Below are 20,904 nucleotides of genomic sequence, written 5' to 3'. Positions count from 1 at the left end.
CCTGGACTGGTACCTGATGCGTAAAACTATGCTCGGCTTCAGTGCTGTAATGGTTATGACACTTGCCTCGCGTACAGGAATTCTGCATTCGGTTCCCGGTGAAATAACTACGATTTTTTCCCAAAATATGACTGCAATGTGTTGTGACTCTCCATTGTAATAAAGCCTCTTGGCTTGTTATGGTGAAAAAAAAACATAATTTTTTTTTTAACTGAACACATATAAATATCAAAATAATTTACTATCTTACACAAAGAGGACTTTTTCAAGACAGGTATAAAATTTTAATCAGAGAGTTTTATGGTTTACCAAGTTTATAGGTCATCATCATCATCATTCCCTTTCCGCACCTAATGCATACCTAATGCACACCTAGTGCATAGAGTACTGCATTGGTACATCAATCGCAGATTATCTTGATCAGTTTTCTGTTACATGAAGATTAGATGATCAGTCTTACGCTTACGGACTATGAAATATTCTGGTGTGAAAACACATTTTACATAAATATTTCATTTCAACCATGTCAGGAATTGAACCCGAGACCTCTTGCATGCTAGGCAAACGCGCTGACCATTACGCCACAAGGCCAACAAATTATAGGTACTTATCTAATAAACAACAATAAAAATAAAGTATCAAATTACATTATGCTTTATAGATATAAAGACAAAATACTGCATGGAAATAGGTAGATATGAATTGTAATTTTTTTTTGGAGCAAATATTTATTTATTTATTAAATCATACATTTTTTTTTGTACTCCCAGGAGTTACAACAAACTCATTTTAGGACAGAAAAATATTTACATATAGGTATGTTAACAATTATAATATAGCAACAAATAGTAATAAAGTAACAAGTAATAATACGAGTATGTACATAAAAACTGAAATAAGATAGCAAGCAAATATATGATACAAATCATATATCTGCTTGCCATCCTTTAAACAATCCATATTAAAAATTAAAAATAAAAATTCTATATTTACATATTGCAAGAAAGAAATATTTAAGGGAAAAAAAAGAACTTAAAATTAAATTTCACCCTCCACGTACCTCCCCAAGTAGTAATTTTTTAAATGAATACAGTTATTTATTGACGTTCTATAAGACTCCGTTTAAATTAAATTTGCTATAAAAATTGTAGCCGCTTTAGGGAAAAATGTAAGTTAACAGTATTATTTAAGTGTAGGTAAGCAAAACAGAAAAGTCAGACTGATAATTATAGTATACGATGAATGAACATTATTTTGATTTTATTGCCTCAAGAATTTTTAATATAAAAACTGACAGTGGAACACGAAACACTTCAATTTCTCCATACTCGTTTCCAAGCCGGTATACATAGTCGGATGGTTGGAGAATTTACAAAATAATTCTGTCTTCCAGACGCTACAACAAAGGTAGACTGCAATCGTGTACATCTATTTGGAACTTTAATACTTACCAGTCTTGTTAAATCAAAGACGTCCGGTATGCCATTCAACATTTTATTAAAATTGATTGTATCATTAAGATTGAATTATTTCACCAGCATATAAACAACGCCTCATTTTTTTCTTATTTTCTTAATTTCTATACTTGTTCATTTACCAGGTGGATTTATCAATAATATTTTGAGTTTATCCAAATTTTTGTTGACAAGCACGGGATTTAAGGAGCAGTTAATATTTATATATTACAAAAGAGATGAAGAACGTTTTAGAATATAGAAGTCTAGGCATCTACAGTATTATTAAAAATTGTTTAAATTCAGACGACAATTATGGTCAATCTGTCCAGCAAAATATATTGTTTTTATGTAAAGAAAAATTTTCGGCAATCTGTGTAAATTTTTATTTTAATAAATGTGGGACTTTGGAAAAATACAAGACCAACCAAACAATAATTATTATTTTAAAAAATTAACGGTCACACCATTCATCATTCCCTTTCAGCACCTAATTGTGCATAGATCACTGAATTGGTACTTCAATCGCAGTATACCTTGATCAATTTTGTTACATGATGATATGATTAAGATCAGTCTTACGCTCCAGATACCAGTCCAGAGACTCAGAAATATTATTTTTTTAAATCACAAATTCTAACTAATATTATATGTCAACCATTTAGTCAGCGTGTTTCGCTACTATGCAAGAGGTCTCGGGTTTGATTTCTTCAACGGTAATACATGTATTATTGATTTTATTCATAGTCGAAAAGCCCACACATTACAACCAAACAGTTCCGTTGTCTGAATGATTTGATTGGAAGAAGGGAAGGGTATATACACCATATTTTAAAATAGTTATTAATGAAGTGCCATAGTTTTGTATTTTTTATAAAATGACAAAATAATTCAAAATTAATCAATAAATAACTATAACTGAACTAAACTCACTAAAATCACCAGGTAAAGATTAAAAAAAAATACGGGATATAAAATATGATAACGAAAATATCAGCCCCGTGCTTTGTAAAATAATAAATCTTTGTCTAGAAAAGGGAATTTTTATTTTTATTTATTTTATTTGGGATTTTTGCAGCTATTACATAAACAAAATAATTAGAAAAATTTTAACAATACTAAAGCCAATTAAAAAAATCCACTGTAAATATGACACATAATATATAAGAAAATAAGTGTAGTAATTGTATTTGTGTGACGTTTGTATTCATGTGTATGTGAATGTGTGTATGCGTGAATGAATGAGGGAGAGGATACATGTGCGTGTGGGAATGAATGAGGGAGAGGGTGCGTGTGTGTGGGTGCGTAAGTATGAAAAAAATATTTGCTTAAAACTTGTAAATTGTATTAAAAATGGTACAATAAAGAGCTTAGTAAAAAGTTAGAAACCTTTTTGTTAAAATTCAAATGACGAAATGATATAAGTTGTTTTTTTTTTATTTTTAAGTATGTTAAATTTCAAAACTGTATTCTAAAAAAAAAGCATTTAAAATTTAACTGATACACATCGAATGAATAATGTGCGACGGGTCCTATACAATACAGTAGGTAACCACAAAATGCAGTAAATACGAAATAATGACAACAATAAAATAAGGTTTGACAATACGCGAACGTTGATTCAAAACGAACACACAAATGCATATTATATGCACCTACATAATATATAAATAAGAATAACATATAAGTTTAATAGAAATTATTCGGATTGTAAAAATCAGGTGTCACAAACAGTTGGCCCGCAGTACGGGGATACATAATTATATTAAAAGATCTTCTCACTATAAAACGTATAAATGTTCAGGGATAGAGAGCAACGGAGAGGAGGATGCGGACAAAGACAATTTATTACCTATGGCAGTTTTGATAAATTTAATATTTTTGGTAAATATATCTATTTCGTTAAATTTCCTGTTATACGTATCCATTGGTTAATCGTAGCGTTTTTTGACGAATTTGTTCTGCATTTAGGTATGTGGAAAAGTTGTGTATAATTTATCCTGATTGTCTAAAAATATCTAAAATAAGACCTATTTACAAAGGAATCTCTCACTTGGAATACTGTAACTGTAGACCTGTCTCCATATCAACTTGCATAAATAAAATATTTGAAACATTCTTAGTTCAGAACATAACAAAACATTTTGATAAGAATTTAACAATAAATTGTTAACAGTATGGGTTTCAAAAAAGAAAAAAACACAACGCATTTATTGTCTGACTTTGCAAACAATATAAACCAAGCGTTAAATACCAAAAAACACGTTATTGTAATATTCGTCGATTATGCTAAAGCCTTCGACACCTTAGATCACTCTCGCCTTGAAGAATGTTTAGACAATGAAATTTAGGAATCAGAGGAAAGTTTAAAGAACTACTCGCTCACTATCTCAATAATTGAAATATAATCATGAAAATACAAGACATATTCAGAATTAAAGTACAAGTTAAAACGGGAGTGGCCCAGGGGTCAGTAATTGGTCCCCTAGAATATCTGATATACTCTAACTCTATGGCAAATGTCATACGACACTCACTGAGCTACCAGTTTTCTGATGATACTGCAAGTGTTGCTATTGAAGACACACAAACAGACGCGCAGCAAAAACTGCAATCGGATTTTAATCAAGTTTTAAGATGATCGCATGATTATAGCCTATCAATAAATACGATAAAAACGAAAGCGTTACACATTACGTCACCATATAATAGACCAAAAGAAGATTTATTGATTTATGTACACACTCACGAATGTTTGCATAAAAATCTACAAGATTGTAAATGCACAAAAATAGATCTTGTATCAAAATAAAAGTATTAAGGTTTCATAATAGATTCCATTTTTAATTGGGAAGAACAGGTAAAAACAATTTGCAATAAGCCAAAAGTTTGCCTGCTTAACATATACCACTTAAAACCATACCTACCATACCCAGTGCTAAGACTAATATACTTGGGGCTAGTTGACCCAATAATTCAATATGGATTAAGTATATGGGGACTAAGTTTTGAATCTTATACCGACAGAGTCTTAAACCTACAAGTACAAACTTTAAAAACCATCGTACCGGTAAAAATAAAGATTGAGGCAAAATACAATAATAAAATATTATTTGATTACGTTAACGTTTTGCCAATTAACAAACAGTGTCAGTATAAGATATTGACAGATCATTTCCTCGATTGCAGTTTTAAATCCAAAGTAACCCACCAGATCGTGACCCGACAAGTATTGGCACAAAAATTGACAGTGCCACGACAGAAGAACTACTATGGAGATAGAACAATGGGAAGTGTAGTACCAAAACTGTTAAATTTAATACCTGTTATAAATCGTGAGGAAAAAAACCTAAATAATTTTTTTAAATAGTCAAAAACTTATTAAAAACAGGTAAAACTTGAGTGTGCACATAAATGTATTATATTCTTCATCTATTGTTAAACTATGTACTTACATTTTATAAATAAAAAAATGTAATGTTAGACGCATACGAGTGCAAGCTTTGGCTTTGCGGGAACAAAAATACAATTTGTTTGTCATTTTTTTGTTAAAATAAATAAAACTCTTTTTTTTTTCATATCCTTATTCTGAAACCAGACTCTGCCTTTACCTACATACGTGAAGTATTTCTCTTTCCACATCAAAATAAATGGAATCCCCCTCTTTCTTCATAAAAATACGTAGAATTTCTCTCTTTCTTCATCAAAGTTTGCAGAATTTTCCACATTTTGCAACAAAATAGATGGGTTCCCCTTCTTTTTTCATTCGTTGAATCCACCTCTTTCCATATCAAAATCCAAGCAATTCTCCTCTTTCAACATTCTCCTACTCTTCTTCCATTCCCTTGACATATGGAGCAGCCTTTAGTTTTTGTGTGAAAGAAATATAGAGATCTAAATATTTACATAGCTCATTAACTTTCATTGGCTGGTCACAATTCTAACCGTGTTTGATTATCCATATAACCTTAACTCTTTTATCAGTTAATTTATAAAAATAAAACACAGGAACGCCTAGACGTAGACAAAATCCAGGGCTTGTCAACTGGATATGCTCAAAATTGTTTTTTTAAATTTTTTCTACTACCTACAGCAATTTTCTGCGATGTATTTAGAACGAACTTTTTTGGGTGATTATTTGTTGGTTCAATTCATTTCCACTAGCATGGTAGGAGCCATCTTCAAGGTTAACTATATGTTGTGTAGAAAAAGTTTTTTTGTATAATATACTTGTAGTTACCGTGTCGCTGAAGACATTAGATACATTCAGTCATTTTGTATTTTGTCGTATGTATTACCGGGAATCCACATTGAGTTTTACAAATTACAACAGAGACGGAGAACAATTTAGATAAGAAAATATGGAAGTCTTGGCATTTATGAGGCTTATGACCTGTCATTGATTGGTTTAAGTGGCCACTTTACACACTGTGTAATATTCTCCATTCAACATAGGCAAGATAGTGAATGCTACACATTGTGTAAAGTGGCCACTTAAACCTGCCAATGACCTGTCATAAGCCCTGTAAATGCCTAGACTTCTATATTTCATTGAATTTAATTAAAACCATCGTCTCTGTTAATGTAATTAATGGTAAAACAGCTACCGACTGCGACACTGTACAAATTATGTGCATACTGATGAACTTGCCATTTTTACAAACTGTTTATCGTAGGAATTCCTGATCCAAAGATTTTCTGCTTTAAAGCCATGTAATATGTTTTTCCAAATCAGTTCGTGATTTTTTTCCTCGTCTTTTGTTATGGGTCAGATATTTTTGTGAATTGACGCGACGCAGACGCCAAGAAACAACAACTATGTGTATGGGCTAAACACCACAAGCGAACGTTCTGTATGTTTTTGGTTTAACATTCGGGAAATTTCGACCTCAAAGAAGCGGGTTCCTTATAAGCTGAACGAACACTAGCAGCAAGTTTGTGTTTTTAACAGCATTGATTTGCTGAGCGAACACAAAAACGAGTGAATTCTGAGTGGATAAATGATAAATGGTAAATGATGATAAATGGATCTTGTACAATAACTGTACTTCAGCATTCACCACAGTAGTTAGATGAAGGGGCCATTGCCAAACAATACCCAAAACTATGAATATCTAAAAAAAAACGTATGTTAACGGTATGGTAATCTCGTGTCTGCGTTTTGCACATAGCTGCAGACAATGGCTCTCAGTAGAACAACCGCAACTGGTTATCGCCACTGCTGCTTCTTCACGACAGCGCCCGGCCGACGGTTTCCACACTTTACGGCAGACGGTTTCTAAGCTGCAAGACATGAAGCTGGAGACTCCGTCATCCACCATACGTGCTTGACCTAACCCTTACTGATTTTTTTTTTAAACTCTTATTATTTACAACGATTATTATTTACAACGGAAAACAATGGGAAAATATTTCAATAAAAAAAATATGTGTATTATTACTATGCAAAATGGAAATTTCATAGTAACAGTGACTTGATACAATGTATATCGGTTAAATATGTACTGACTACCAACACAGTAATTTAAATGTTAAAGTTGCTTTGAAAAAAATAATTTAAAATAAATAATGATTTTCTTCCATAATTTGAGCACAACAGAGTTTTATTTTTCAGTTTCACATTATAATTTTATGATGTCAACCAATTTAAGTGCTAAATTTGTTGTAAAACGGTCACAACATACGAAAAATAAACATATATTGGCTTGTTACAATTGCTTTCACTACTGAAGATCTCAATTTACGCACGCGCGCGAGATGTGAGATTATTAGAACGGACAGATACACGCAGATCCTAGACGGAACGCGAAGTTTACTTCAGGCCGCGCATAACTGCGCATGCAAAAGGCTGTGTGTGGGCTTGTTACAACATTTTTGAATTTATTTCATTAATTTATTTTATTTAAATCTTAAAGTAGGGCACACATATCATACATATTGTTATGTGTGTTCTAATAATAACATTGCAAATATATTTAATTTATAAATTGTTTATCACATATGTCTTGACCATTATTTTAAATTTTGATATGTTTTTTTCTTCATAAATATTTTTTTCCATTTCGTAATACTTTTTAATTGCTTTAAATAAAATTGAATTTTGTGACTTTGCCTTTTTCCTAAATGGAAGTCTAATTTTGTTCTTTTCTCTAGTATTGTGATCGTGTTCATGCTGGTTCCGATCAATTTTTTTCCAAAATTCTGTGTTTTTATTAGAGTTTATAATTTTATGAACAAATATCATTGTATTGTAAAAAATTCTTTGTTTATATGTTAATAATTTCATTTCATTTACCAACGACTTTACCCTCGTATATCTGTTTTTTTTTTCAAAATGATTCTAAAGGCTTTATTTTGTAATACAGTTAGTTTATCTATGTTTTCTTTGTTTGATAAAAATAAAATGCTACTACAGTAGTTAACGTGTGGTTCAATAATTGCTTTGTAAATAGTTTTGCAGGAGTCCTTATCAATAAATCTTCTGATCCTTCCCAAAATTGATATTTTTAATGAATGAACATTGAACCCATCCCAAATCGCTACAATTAACAACAAACTAATTGAAAATATTTGTTGTAATTACTGAAAAAGGTGAGTTACTTAACTTAAAAAATAGGTACTGATTGTTTATTGGGAAGCATTGGTTCCATCCAATCTATGGATGAACCACGTATGATAAGTATCTTATTCTAATACATAAACATATTATTTTCTACACAACACATGATTTACTGTGAACATGGCTCCTGCAATGGTAGTCAAAACGTCGGAACGACTCCAACCCGCAAAAGACAATGCACGTTAATAAAAGTGACCATGAAAATGTACGCACATATTTTCTGCTCTCTTTTCAATTTAGGCTAGAAGTTGGCAAACTACGGCTCGCAGATTAACTTTGTTTTCTACTTTCGATCCGATATGCAAGCTTTTATTTTTCCAGCCATTCTATTTAATAACAATTGTAAATAAAAACAAACATTATCTTACATTTTTCTTTTTAATATAAAAGGTACATTTGACACTGACTTAAATAAGTAATTCTCTATGTAGTTGAGCATTAGCAGAGATGGTTTGTTTTCCCGTGGGTAGTGTTGCGGACTCCGAAACGGGAGGTCAGAGGTTTAAATCCTACCCTACTAAAGGTTTTTTTCTACCATGTTTATTTACAACTGAAATAAATTAGCCCCAAAAATTTTAATATTTATTTTAACCATAAGAACACTAAAATCATAGAAATAGAAAATACCTATCTTTAAATCCAGTTTTGATATCAGCATAACTACAATCTAATAAAAATAAAACCAATCGTTTTTTAGCGTACATTTATAGTATTGTTTAAAACAAGGACTTTTATGTGTTTATTTATAAAATACCTTAATTAACAAAAGTAGAATTACCATTTTTGTTGGCAAATGTGAAATTACACCCTCCGTTAACGAATGTTATTTTTTTTATTCTAAAAACATATTTAGCTATTAGAATGCACTCGCGTTTGTTTCCTAGCTGTTCCAAACCCTCATTTAAGTTCTTAACGTTATAAAACATCCAAATCTTAACACAATAAAGCATCCGAAACACACGTATTTTTAGCCACGGATATTTTGTGGTACAAAATCGATGACAGAGATGAACTTTGAAAGAAATCTAAAATAGCGCTGTTTAAATGCTAAGAAATAAACTGTTATTGTTTTTAATCTCTGACAAGTGTTTTGATTCTGTATCCGTTACTGCCGTCTTTGATAAAATTGAGGCAGTTCAGTTTTAATTTCCAATTGAAAAATGTTTTAATCAATTGATCAATCGGTCTTTCAAAAGATTCGAAAATGAATTGTGGATAAAAACTTCATTATTAATGATCAACACTCAACAAAGATGAAAACTATTATACATCTTTTTGGCGGTGAGGGGTGAGTGAATCCACCCTGCAGTGGCTTGGAGAAGCGTATTATCGGAGCTTTTAAGGCATTGCTATAGGCACTCACGAAATTTATCCGCTTATGTAATCTAACATCTAATTAACCTGCAACGCCTACTCTTAACATTCTTCACGCGAGTCAATAACAATCCACGTCCCCAATACAATGAAAGACCTCTAACCACTGGCCAGTTTTCATGATTTTTCTACTCAATGTGAATAATTTACTTTTATGACTATGTCTGAACATTTACTCAATGCCAAGTTCAGTTTATTTTTTTATTTTTTTTTTTGTCTTTAAATAGTACAAACATAATAAATGAATGTCCTAATATTAACTTATATCTAATTATTATTAAAACATACACTAATTATTAACATTTTTCAAACGATATACAAACACTTAAAAAAAAAACTTCTATAAAGCTAACACGAATAAGATTACTTTTTAAAATTTATCTGCTAAACACATGTTTTTTTAATTGACATTTAAATGAAATAATATTTTTTTGCTCTCTTATTTCCAATGGTATTTCCTTATAATATAACTGTACAGCTCGGTGCATCAATGAGTTCTGTGTACTTGTTTTCCTACGAAATGGTAGTCTTACTTCATGTTTATTTCTTGTTTTATATACATGTTCACATTGATTAGAAAAAACCTTTTGAGTTAACTTTGAAGTATAACCATTCATCATTTTATGAACAAAAAACAGTACATTAAAATATATTAGTTGACGTACTGTCATAATTTTTGCTTGTTTCAGCATCAACTTAATTCTGGTGTAATTATTTTTTTTCAAAATTACTCTCATAGCCCTATTCTGCAGAACAGTAAGTTTATTTTTTTCCCTTTCAGTTGCGAAAAACAAAATACTACTACAATAATTTATAGGAGGCACAATTATGGAGTTATAAATCATCCTGCACGAATCACAGTTCAAACGATCAGTCAACGTCAGTCAGTCAAACCAGCCCGAAGACTCTGCTCCACGCAGTTACTCTGCTCCAGCATGTAGTTCAAATGCAGTTACTTTAACTCCTCATCTCCATTACTTTCGGGCTCCACAACATGGTGACATGTATTTATTCAACATGCAATAAATCAACACGACGCTTAACTCAACGGTGCAGAAGCCTTCTCCAAACGACGCGTTTGGAAACACTGTACTCTACGCAGCATCTACTGAGTATCCAGTTGGACGACAGAGGACAACATGCAGTAACCTCACATATGTAACTACGTCGATCACGCTCATCTTCGCAGAGCTCTGACCTTCAACAATCTAAATCCTACAAATAAATTGTTGGTAATTTTAATCTCGAGTCTGCCAGGTCCGATTTCGCACAAACAAGCCTCTTAAGGCTTGTTTGTGTTTTCTCAAAGCACATTAAGATACATTCTACAATAAGAGAAGTTGTTATCAACAAGAAGAAGTTGTTATCTCTTCGTTTACAAATCTTAGTTTTTAATACATTCTGAAACACGCTTTGAACGTAAAACTGATTTCTATTGATATTTTTTTGTTAATTTGACAAACTTTTGACCAAGAAATCTGTTAAGCGGTGAAAATATTTATTCATTCATTGTTCTTTTTCCACACCTAGTGGTTCATACGGCACTGCATTTTTTGAAAAACCGAAGTAATAAAGAAAGTAAAAATAATAAAGAAAACACGTTGACCATTTGACCACGAGGGTGTTATTCAATAAAACAAACTTTTTATAAAAAAATATATACAATAACAACTTCGGTTTTAACCACTTCTACTTTACTTTTTCTACCAACTGGTTAAATTGATTTCAAAGGTTATTTGAACTGCAATATTTCATTGTTTCTGAACTGGCACCTCAAGCGTAAGAGTGATCATATTTTCTTCATGAAACAGATGATCGCACTACCCTGCAGTTGGTTTACCAATGCACTGACCTATGCACTATTAATAACTGAAACGATGATGAGATTTTGGTATATCTGCAAGTCCTATAGTTTATTTTATTGTTTTTCGATTATTCTGGTATTTTTAAATAAACACTTACGTAATGTTGTTACACCTTCTTACAAACTAAATAGTCTAGTAGATATTAATCAAAGAGATGAAAATATCCCAATCAATATCTAGGCTTCTATGTTCTCTTTTCTTGAAGGTTTTTTTTTTAAAGAACTATTAGCGTTCTTATAATTTGCCCAAATATTTCAATTATGATGACCGTTTTCAACGAGTTGTAAATAACTCACTATTAGAAAATGGCAATCAAGTTGGGGTAGAGCGGGGTTCGAACCTCGGACCTCTGATCCGTAAGTCCGCAACACTAGCCACGGGACCACAACCCGATTTTTAATATTTAATGTGCTTTTTTTGTTTTTTGTTTCAATCAATCGATCGGTAATTAAATAAATCCTTATGGATTGGTATGTATATAGTTCATTTCTTTAATCTATATCTATATACATAAAAGGCAATGTTCGAATGGTTGTCCTCGATGGATTCAATAATTACCGGACTGATTTACGTGCAGTTTTCAGATAAATGTATATCTTTGCCACGAGAAGGTTTATAGCTCATAAAATCTTCAATATATTAAGCACAAAAAAGTTAGGAGCGTAAATGTTTTTTTTATCCATCACCAGGATTGCATTCGCCGAGGATTCGGATACAAAAAAAAAGGACGCAGGCTATTTTTTTGTGTTTAAAAAAATCTAGTTTTTGAATGTTTACAAACAACATTAGTTTTTTAATGGATCCCAGCTAGATTTTTTTCATTGAATTCCTTATAATTTCTACCTATTTATTTATTTTTACTGGATTTTTGGTTGTACTTAAATAATATCAACTAACATTCGATACATTTTTGAAAATCGCATTTCTGACTAAAATGCATACATGAGCAAAGTTTGACATTTGTCAAAAGAATTCTTAATTTAAAAATAATGAATTATTTTATGTTTTGGAATTCAAACATAAACAAGTACTTGGGGACCTACATAAATTCAATATTTTAATATCTATTACTTTTAGATTTAGAATTCAATCATAAAAAGTACCTACTTTCGAATGAAAAGTTACAATATCTTTTTTACGTTTATCCAAACGGTTTTTATTAAAGATTTTTTAGTAAAGTTTTGAAAGTATACAAACATTTTGTAATTTTGTTTCATTTTAAGAGGAAACGCGGTCCGACTTTTCTTCATACGAACATATTCACATATTTTCTCTCTGAATTATGGCACAAGAAAAATGTTTTTTTTACAATAACAACAATAAACTGTTATCACTGTTACTGTTACTCTATCTTTGCATTCAGATCTCGCTTCCTCTACATTTATATATCTTCTCCGACTCCGATTATTCCGACTTTTCCTATGTCTATCTTCAAGTATTTGTTGGATTTGGTCATGCCGTGTCTTTTTCGGTCTTTCTCTATTTCTGCACCCATGAACATTCGCATTGTTAATATTTTTAGCCGTCCTTTCGTTGTCCATTCGCTCTACATGTCCAAACCAGCGCAGAGCTCTTTTTTTACACATTAGAGATATTTACCATTGGCGTGTCCCTACATTATTTCGTTTTTTTTTTTAATGTTGACTATGGGAACTAGAACTATCTGAACCCGTAAAAAGCACAGATTTATTTGCTGTCTTCGGGCGCACGGTATACAAATAAAACTTTTTTTAAAAACGCAAAATAAACCTATACAGAACATTTTCTTCTGAAACTCTGTCTAAAAAATAACAAAATCGGTTCAGTTTTGAGGTGCGGAAAACGGGACAGCTAAAAGTTGATTTTGTCTTTTCTAACAAAAGGTCTGACATGCAGTTGTCTTTTTCGCACAGTATCGGGGAGGCATCTGCAGGACAGTGACAGGAAAACAATGTTCGAACACCTATTTATCATAACTCGATCCTCACAATTTATCTAAACCGAAACACAAAAATTATAATGAATACGTACATAGCTAATTTGGAGTAAATTCAATAATCAATATCAAATTTTTGATTGTTCATTTAATCTATATACGAGTATGTACTCAAATCTAGCAATAGCAAAGCATTGCCGGGTTCAGCTTGTATTATATAAAAAACATGTGTAAATCAACATTAAGTTACATATTGAAAACTACATAACATCACAATAAAACACTTATTATCTCAGAAAGACAAGACATTGTCCTTTCGGTAAGTTTCATCTTTCAAAAAGTGGTTCTTAAAATATCTATTATGAGATAATGATTGCTGTCCTTGTGATGGACTAATCTGCTCGCCAGACTATTGATGTGGTTACTAAGCCTTTGTTGGTACAGCACACTGGATTTTTTAGCTCGTATTTTGCTAGAGGCACTTGTAAATACTCGTGCACTTTGGTGTTCCTGGCAAACCAGGGGGCATTCACTATGGCACACAATACCTTATTTTAAAAAGCATTGTAATATTTCGATATTTGACTGACTCGCTGCGCCCTACAATTGTATTTTTTTTTTCAATTCCAGCCAATCGCCTTGTTTGTGAACCATTCACATGGATTTCAATCGTGCTGAAACTATTTGTTGCGCAACTTCTCACGATTCTGCAAGCTCTTCTTACGTTTGACTCGGATCTTAATCGAGTAATTCCTCAAATGCTTTGTCTTCGAATTTTTTTGGCTGTCCAGAGTGAGGCTTATTTTCAATGCTAAAATCACCATTCTTCAAAGTTGAAACCATTCTCAACATGATTTATCAGTTGGAGCATTGCCACTATAAACTTCTACAAGCATTTGAAGCGCTTCAGCTGAAACTTCCTTCAAATGCTGCTTACTTAGCACAAAATTTGACATATTCAACACATATTACAACAGGGATGAAAAACATTTATCTGTTGTAATATGTTAATCTCAACAGCTCCCCAGAGAGTTGAATCCAGTATTTGACTACAAAATTTTTAACAAACTCAAAATACTATTGATATTCACAACACAGTAAAAACCAAAAAAAAATGCATGAAACCAAAACGATATAAACTTAATATTTTTGACAGATGATGTCTAACATCTCTGAAACTTCTGAAATCAGCTGTCGCTATGAAAAGCTATAACAGCCCGAGCCATCTTTTAAAAATGGTCTAACTAATTTGTCCACCTCTGTATTTGCAGTTTTAACGTTTTTTTCTAATTATGTCGATTTCTTAGCCATTCGTAAATGACTGCATATCTTGACCTTTGTTGAGATATTTGACGACAATCTGTCGTCAATAGGTATCTGAATATGTTTTGGTTTTGACTGATTTACTAATATATACTAATTTAGATTTTATGATTTTATTCACATAGTCGCACAGCAAAGAGCCAACGCCGGGATATACTGATAGATCAATTATGACAACACCTCAGGCAACAGAACATCGGGAGAAGTTTTTGGAGGAGAGCCTCGAGCAGCAGAGACAACAGACGAGAGCCGCGACCGCTCAGCTCGCGATGCTGAACGACCAACTAGTAGTGGAGAAAGCGGCGAGGGTAGAAGCTCAGGTATGTTGGAAGATTTTATTTATGTTTTAGTCTTTTGAAAAATAATAATTACCCGTTTCCGAACAAATGGAGATTGCAGCTTTGTATATGAAATACGAATAGAACCAGAATCCCGGAAGAGTGTTCCTTACTCGATCGCTACTCTAAGGTAAAAATCTTAAAAAATAAAAACCCATAAACAAGTCCGCCTTGTTCCAAAGTAGTTGGTGCGTTCACCTATCATAGAGAGAAGATCGTTGGCAAGGCTACACATTTATTTGTAGTTTCAAATAAAAAATGGAAATCAAGGAACATATAATACGAAAAATCCCGGAGGATCTAGAAAAGCGTTTTATTATTTGAATAAAACTTTTAATTCTGAAAAGTGAGCAAACACTTATCGTCCTCCTATCTGCGCCCTGTGGCGTATGAGGCACTTCATTGGAATTCCATTCGCAACGTATAGATATCATTATTTATATGTGGTGTTAAGGTGATCAGTCTTACCCGTCAGGTGTCAGTGCAGAAATAATGAAATATTTCAATGTAGAACCACCTTTAAAACCAATATTTCACGTCCATCCTATCAGAAATTGAACCAAGGACTTCAAGCGTGGTAGGCAAACGCGCCAACTATTATACGACGAGGCGAACCTACGAGTATCTCTATTCACTTTCCATTTTCAAGATTTTTTTACCCGAGGGCAGCGTGCAAGTTGAAAATAGTCCAGAACTGCATTCTTCATCTGCCCGGACACAAACCAACTAAGTTTTTAGCAATGGCGATTATTACGTTATGTTTCCTATTTGCATTAGCGTGCTAACGAAATAAAAAATATTATTAATTTACATAACTACCTATGACGATAATTATTCGTGTAGTTTGAGGCGTTGTCAGGTTATTTAATTTCTACCTTAGAAAATGAAATCAATATGGGAAATTCAATAGTTTTAGCCTTTTGAAAAATCCGTGCCTGCAAACTAAAAAGTATTTTTTCAAATCATGAATGAAATTGAAACAAAGAGATCGTAGTTGCGATCCTCACGAAATAAATATTTTCTGGGTTCAATTTGAAAGACATTTCACGAATATGTCAAAAAGTAACACAACATGTGTTATGTAATTTCTGAAATCATTCAAACAGACGCCAGTCTTATTTCGTAGACAAAATAGGGAGCTTTAGAAAAAATAATTGAAAACTTGTTGTGTTTGTTGGTGTACCTACCCAATAAAAAAAGGCTTTAATACTCATCAAAAGAGAACTTCTTTTTCCCCTTGAGACTGAAAAATGTTGTATGATATTTCAAACCATAATCTTATTCATAAATGAATAAATTCTTCGGGATAAGTTAGTACTTTTGTTTCTAAAATTCATGCAACATTAAGCCAACGATTACCGTAGAGCTATACTAACAATTGACAGCTTTACGAGAGTCAGTTAAAAAGAGAGGCGTGGAAAACTTACATCAAGCTTACTACTGTTTTACGACTATGCTCTGTGCCGGTGCACATGTATTATCAGAGAAAGTGCAATCTGCAAGATACGAGTGATCTGATTTGGTTTTCACGGTTTGTTTTATGTCCATTATTTTCTTCACTCATTGATAATACATCTTATTTACTCTGCCATCACAAAACTAATATTAATTCATTCAGGCCTACTTTTACTACTAAATACCGAACCAATAATTGAAAACAGTCAGATAAATAAATTGTAATATTTTTTTTTAATACTCAAAACTTTTAAGCTCACTATGAAGGTGTTTTTTTCCATCGTCTATATTTTTGTTATGGTTCAATTAATTTAACATGCATTTTTATTTCTGTTAGCGTGATTTATGGTTCAAAAATAAAATTATAACCAAATTTTTATGGTATTTATGACAAATTAACCAGTAGTCAACTGACTGTAAAAAAAAAACCCTTTCTTGTTTAAACTGAGTGTGATTTAAAAATATAAACAACCTGAATTTAGAAATAATACCTATTGAGTTTAACTGAGAAAGGGTTGTTTTTTTCCATTCAGTGGACTACTGGTTAATCAGTCATCAAAATAATCTCAAAAATTTTCTACGTATTGATTAAAATCATAATCAAAGTACGTTTTTTTGGTAGCTGAGCGAAGTCAGTTCTCATGTATAAAGTTAAATAGAAATCATAATGAGAACAATAACAAATAAAACGAAATCAATGTATCCATCGGATTAGTAGCATAGAAGTAGAAAATTATAAAAACATTGTGTCTAAGTTTCCACTCGTCGGAGTCTGTAAATGAAAATTGGAACGAAATGAAATCAATGAAACGAAATCGCTAATTTTCAAACCTTTCATACTATCTCTACACAACCCACCTCCCTAGCTCCTTTAAGCTGAAAAACGCGTCATACGATGGAGTTATTGTAATGGAATCGAAATATTAAATTTCAATAATAAAACTAGTAAACTCGATAATTTGTGAATTTTAAAAATAAAAAAGCCGTCAGACAAAAATTTTATATAATTATTAATCAATTATACTTAAGTGAAAGCCCTGCTATAAATATTTTTCCTATAAACTCTAAAACTACAGTAAACATAATTACCCCCTCTTGCACCCCTACTACACTTTAAACACGATAATTCTCTCATCTACCCTTGTCGGCACCAACTGATTTTTTCACTGTTTCTTGTATATTTATTTGACACTTTATATACATATACAATATATACATATACGGGCGGGCATATTGACTTAAGGCAATTTCTTCCTACCTACCCAAACGGTTCAGTTTGAGAAAATTACAAATACATGGACATATTGAATCTTACAATTATATACAAAAATTAAAAGCAAAGATTAACAAAAATTAATGTATATATATAAAAAAGTAACACTATACTATGAAGAGAGGAGGGGGGGTGGGAAGGAAAGAAGAAGGATAAAGGAACAATTTAAATATTTAGATAGTGACATTTCAATCTTGACTTAAATGTAAATAATGAAGGGGCGTCTCTAACATTAGTGGGTAGATTATTCCACAATCGTATTGTATATGTTATATATTATGTTTAGTTGTTAAATAACCCAGAAAAGAGCGACGTGTTGTTGCCGAAACTAGTCGGTTGTGTAAACAAATAAAGCGGTTTACAAAATAAAGTATTTTAATTTTCAAAAATATTTTATGACTACATATTATTTTATATAAAATACTTTTTATATAAATACAGTTTTCTACGTGATAATTTGAATCGTTTCTTGGGTATTTAGTTTCATATATCACACGAAACACATTATCGCAGTGATTTACATTTATTTGAAGTAATTTGTGTAGCCCAGATGGTTAAGCGGTTATTGCACTCTACGTATGTAGTTTACTTTCGTGTCGCGAAACTCTGGTATGCTATAACAAAAATAAGCCAAACACAAATCTTAATATTACCTACTTGCATTTACTGGATTACATCTCTCGCTTAAACAATTATTAGAATCTAGTAATGTGGATGTTCTTACATTTACATTTACAGTGTACACTTTTACATTCTATATTTGTTTTATTTCAAAATTCATATCAGTATTCCTTTGAGTTAGCAAACTCATTCTGGGACATTTACAATTAATAATATTATGAGATATAACAATTTATAGTTAAACACAATGAAAAGAAAAATTGACAAATCTCCTAGACTTTTTATATACCAATTATAATATATTTATTTATTTATGTATTTATTATTATAACTAACGGCCGTAGCCAATTTGTACAAAATTAAAGTTAAATACAAAGTTATATAATATAAGGAAAACATAGTTAATTGTCATGGTTCAAATCAGTAAAAGTAGTGTATATTTTTTAAAAAAAGGTATACAGTAAAAGAGTGAAGTATAGAAGAAAAGTAGTAAAAAAGATATACATTTTCGGTTTGTAAATCTTACATAGGCATATATTGTACGATTTATATTCTCCGGTTATTTAACCTTTTGCTTACATAAGTCAAGGGTTATTTAACGTTGGTTTATCGAGAAATTGTTTTAGGAAATGAATATTTAATGTAATATGATTATTATCGGTAGACTGACACGAAATTGATTTAAAGTGAATAGGCAGAAGGTTATATTGAGTAGAAGCAATGTAAAAGAGTGACCTCAATCCGAATTTAAAGGATTGTACAGGGGGTAAATGGAAACAGTTACGAGATCGTATACGAGGGTTATTTTTTTTTTTATTAACATAAACGGCAAATCTGCCTTTTACAAACATTTATAATATTAACATATTTGGCTTAATATATATATATTTTTTTAAAACAAGAATTCTCTTATACCTAAGATTTATTTTTAAAAAAAAACTAAAAATTATACAAGATTTATATTTTAAAAATTATGCAGCATATTCAGTAAAAAGTTTAAATAATAAAACATTCTACAGTAAAACAACAAGAAAAGCATAAGTACTGTTTCACACAGCTAGGCAAAGTGAACAAAAAACTGTATTTAAATATATATATTATGAAATGCATAAATAAATAAATATAATTACCATTCACCATCTTTGAAATAGTTTAAAAGGTTTGTTCTATGGGAACAATATCCTACACTAAATATATCAGATACGTGGGAATAACTATTGCCGAGTTCATGAAGTCTATTTAATACGGCATTACAAGTATACACTGTCCGTGAAAAAGTTTTTATTTAATTTTTTGGGTTAAATACTAAATGGGATTATATTTGTATATAATAAATATCTTTTACGTGTTTATCTATTGGAAAACAAAATACATTTCTCATTGATCTATTTTGTATAACCTGTATTTCCGCAATCCTCTTTTTCGTCGCTAATCCCCAGACAAAGGTAGGATCGAATATATGAGAATGAAACATGGCAAAATATATTGCTTGAAGTTGTTTTGTTGGTTAGTTTAGAGTCTATGGTTAGTCCTAAATATTTTGTAATATTTATTTTCCACTCGATCTAAACCGATTGCAATATTAAAGTTTTCATCAAGCTCATTTTTAAATACTAAATAGTGAGTTTTTTTTCATTCAAAGTTAGTTTATTGATTCTTAACCATGTCGTAAGTTTGAACACGTCTGGTTCCATTTGATTTTGTCAATTCGCAAGGTTTGGACTTTAGAAATAAATAATCATGTCATTAGCATAGAGTTGTATAATTTTTAAGGTAAATTGGTCATTTATTAAGAAAAGTAGTGGGCCAAAAATATGTATTTATTATAAATAGAGACACACACAACCAAAACGACCCATGCCTGTGAATTTTCCCATGCTCGGTATAAAATTATTGTTTTCGGGCCACTTGGAATGCAATCGTAAACATACATATACATAATACATTCATATATATACGTAAACATATCTAGATATTTACATATTGTATTCAATATAATATATTTTCTGTAATATTAAACATGATAATTAAATAGTTAAATAACTAAATCCGTAATAGTAAAATAACAATTCGATGTTTCACATCTCATGGCAGGTATTGCTGCAAATCCCTCTTAGATTTAGAACAGTTGGCTCTGCCTGACTCCATCGCACGTAGCATGGTCATGATATATATGTAAATTGTTATTGATAGAGCACACATACAAATATGTTTATTTGTGCCCTATTTTAAGGCTCAAAATAAAATAATAAATCCCCTTAAATATTATTAGTGACGTATTTAATATGAAATAGTAAATGAATTACTAATGTTTTTTTTTGTCCAGCTATTTAAATAAAAACATTAAATTTACCTTATTCATATAAATTGGCATCTCCATGTTACTTTCACCGGTCGTTTGACATGTTATCGCAGTAAGCCATTCTCACTCTAAAAAACCAATAAGTCAAACCAGATTTGTGTTCTGGAATGGATTCCTTCTTTGTCACCTATTTTTTTTTCAAAATTAGATTTATTAAACAAAGTTCTTCGTATATTTTTAGTATCAGTCCCAACAATGATAAAGTATCCTCGAAACAGGTAAATATATAACTCAAAACGAATGTTGTTTCATTCACTTACTAATTTATTGTTCCCTTACCAATGTGCAGGTTACTGCATTAGTAC

The 20,904-nt window shown here is 31.3% G+C and overlaps 1 protein-coding gene and 1 non-coding gene across 5 annotated transcripts in view; one reads left to right on the top strand and one right to left on the bottom strand.

Moving 5' to 3' along the window:
• The window catches only part of LOC148277349 (carboxyl-terminal PDZ ligand of neuronal nitric oxide synthase protein), a 623,052-nt gene that overhangs the window by 577,027 nt on the left and 25,121 nt on the right, over positions 1–20,904 (top strand). For all 4 annotated transcript variants that reach the window (XM_088233001.1, XM_088233000.1, XM_088232999.1 and 1 more), the window contains one exon: positions 14,676–14,870. In XM_088233001.1, coding sequence (XP_088089127.1) covers positions 14,676–14,870 — 195 coding nt within the window. The remainder of the gene's footprint in view (positions 1–14,675; positions 14,871–20,904) is intronic.
• TRNAA-AGC (transfer RNA alanine (anticodon AGC)) lies at positions 519–591 on the bottom strand. The gene has a single exon. It is a non-coding gene; the product is annotated as a tRNA-Ala (tRNA).

The sequence above is a fragment of the Micrasema longulum genome, unplaced genomic scaffold (assembly GCF_059751315.1).
Source record: "Micrasema longulum isolate JH-2025_06_02 unplaced genomic scaffold, ASM5975131v1 h1tg001048l, whole genome shotgun sequence".
NCBI classification, from domain to species: Eukaryota; Metazoa; Arthropoda; class Insecta; order Trichoptera; family Brachycentridae; genus Micrasema; species Micrasema longulum.
Note: the sequence above shows the minus strand (reverse complement) of the source record. Positions and strands in the feature narration are given on the sequence as shown.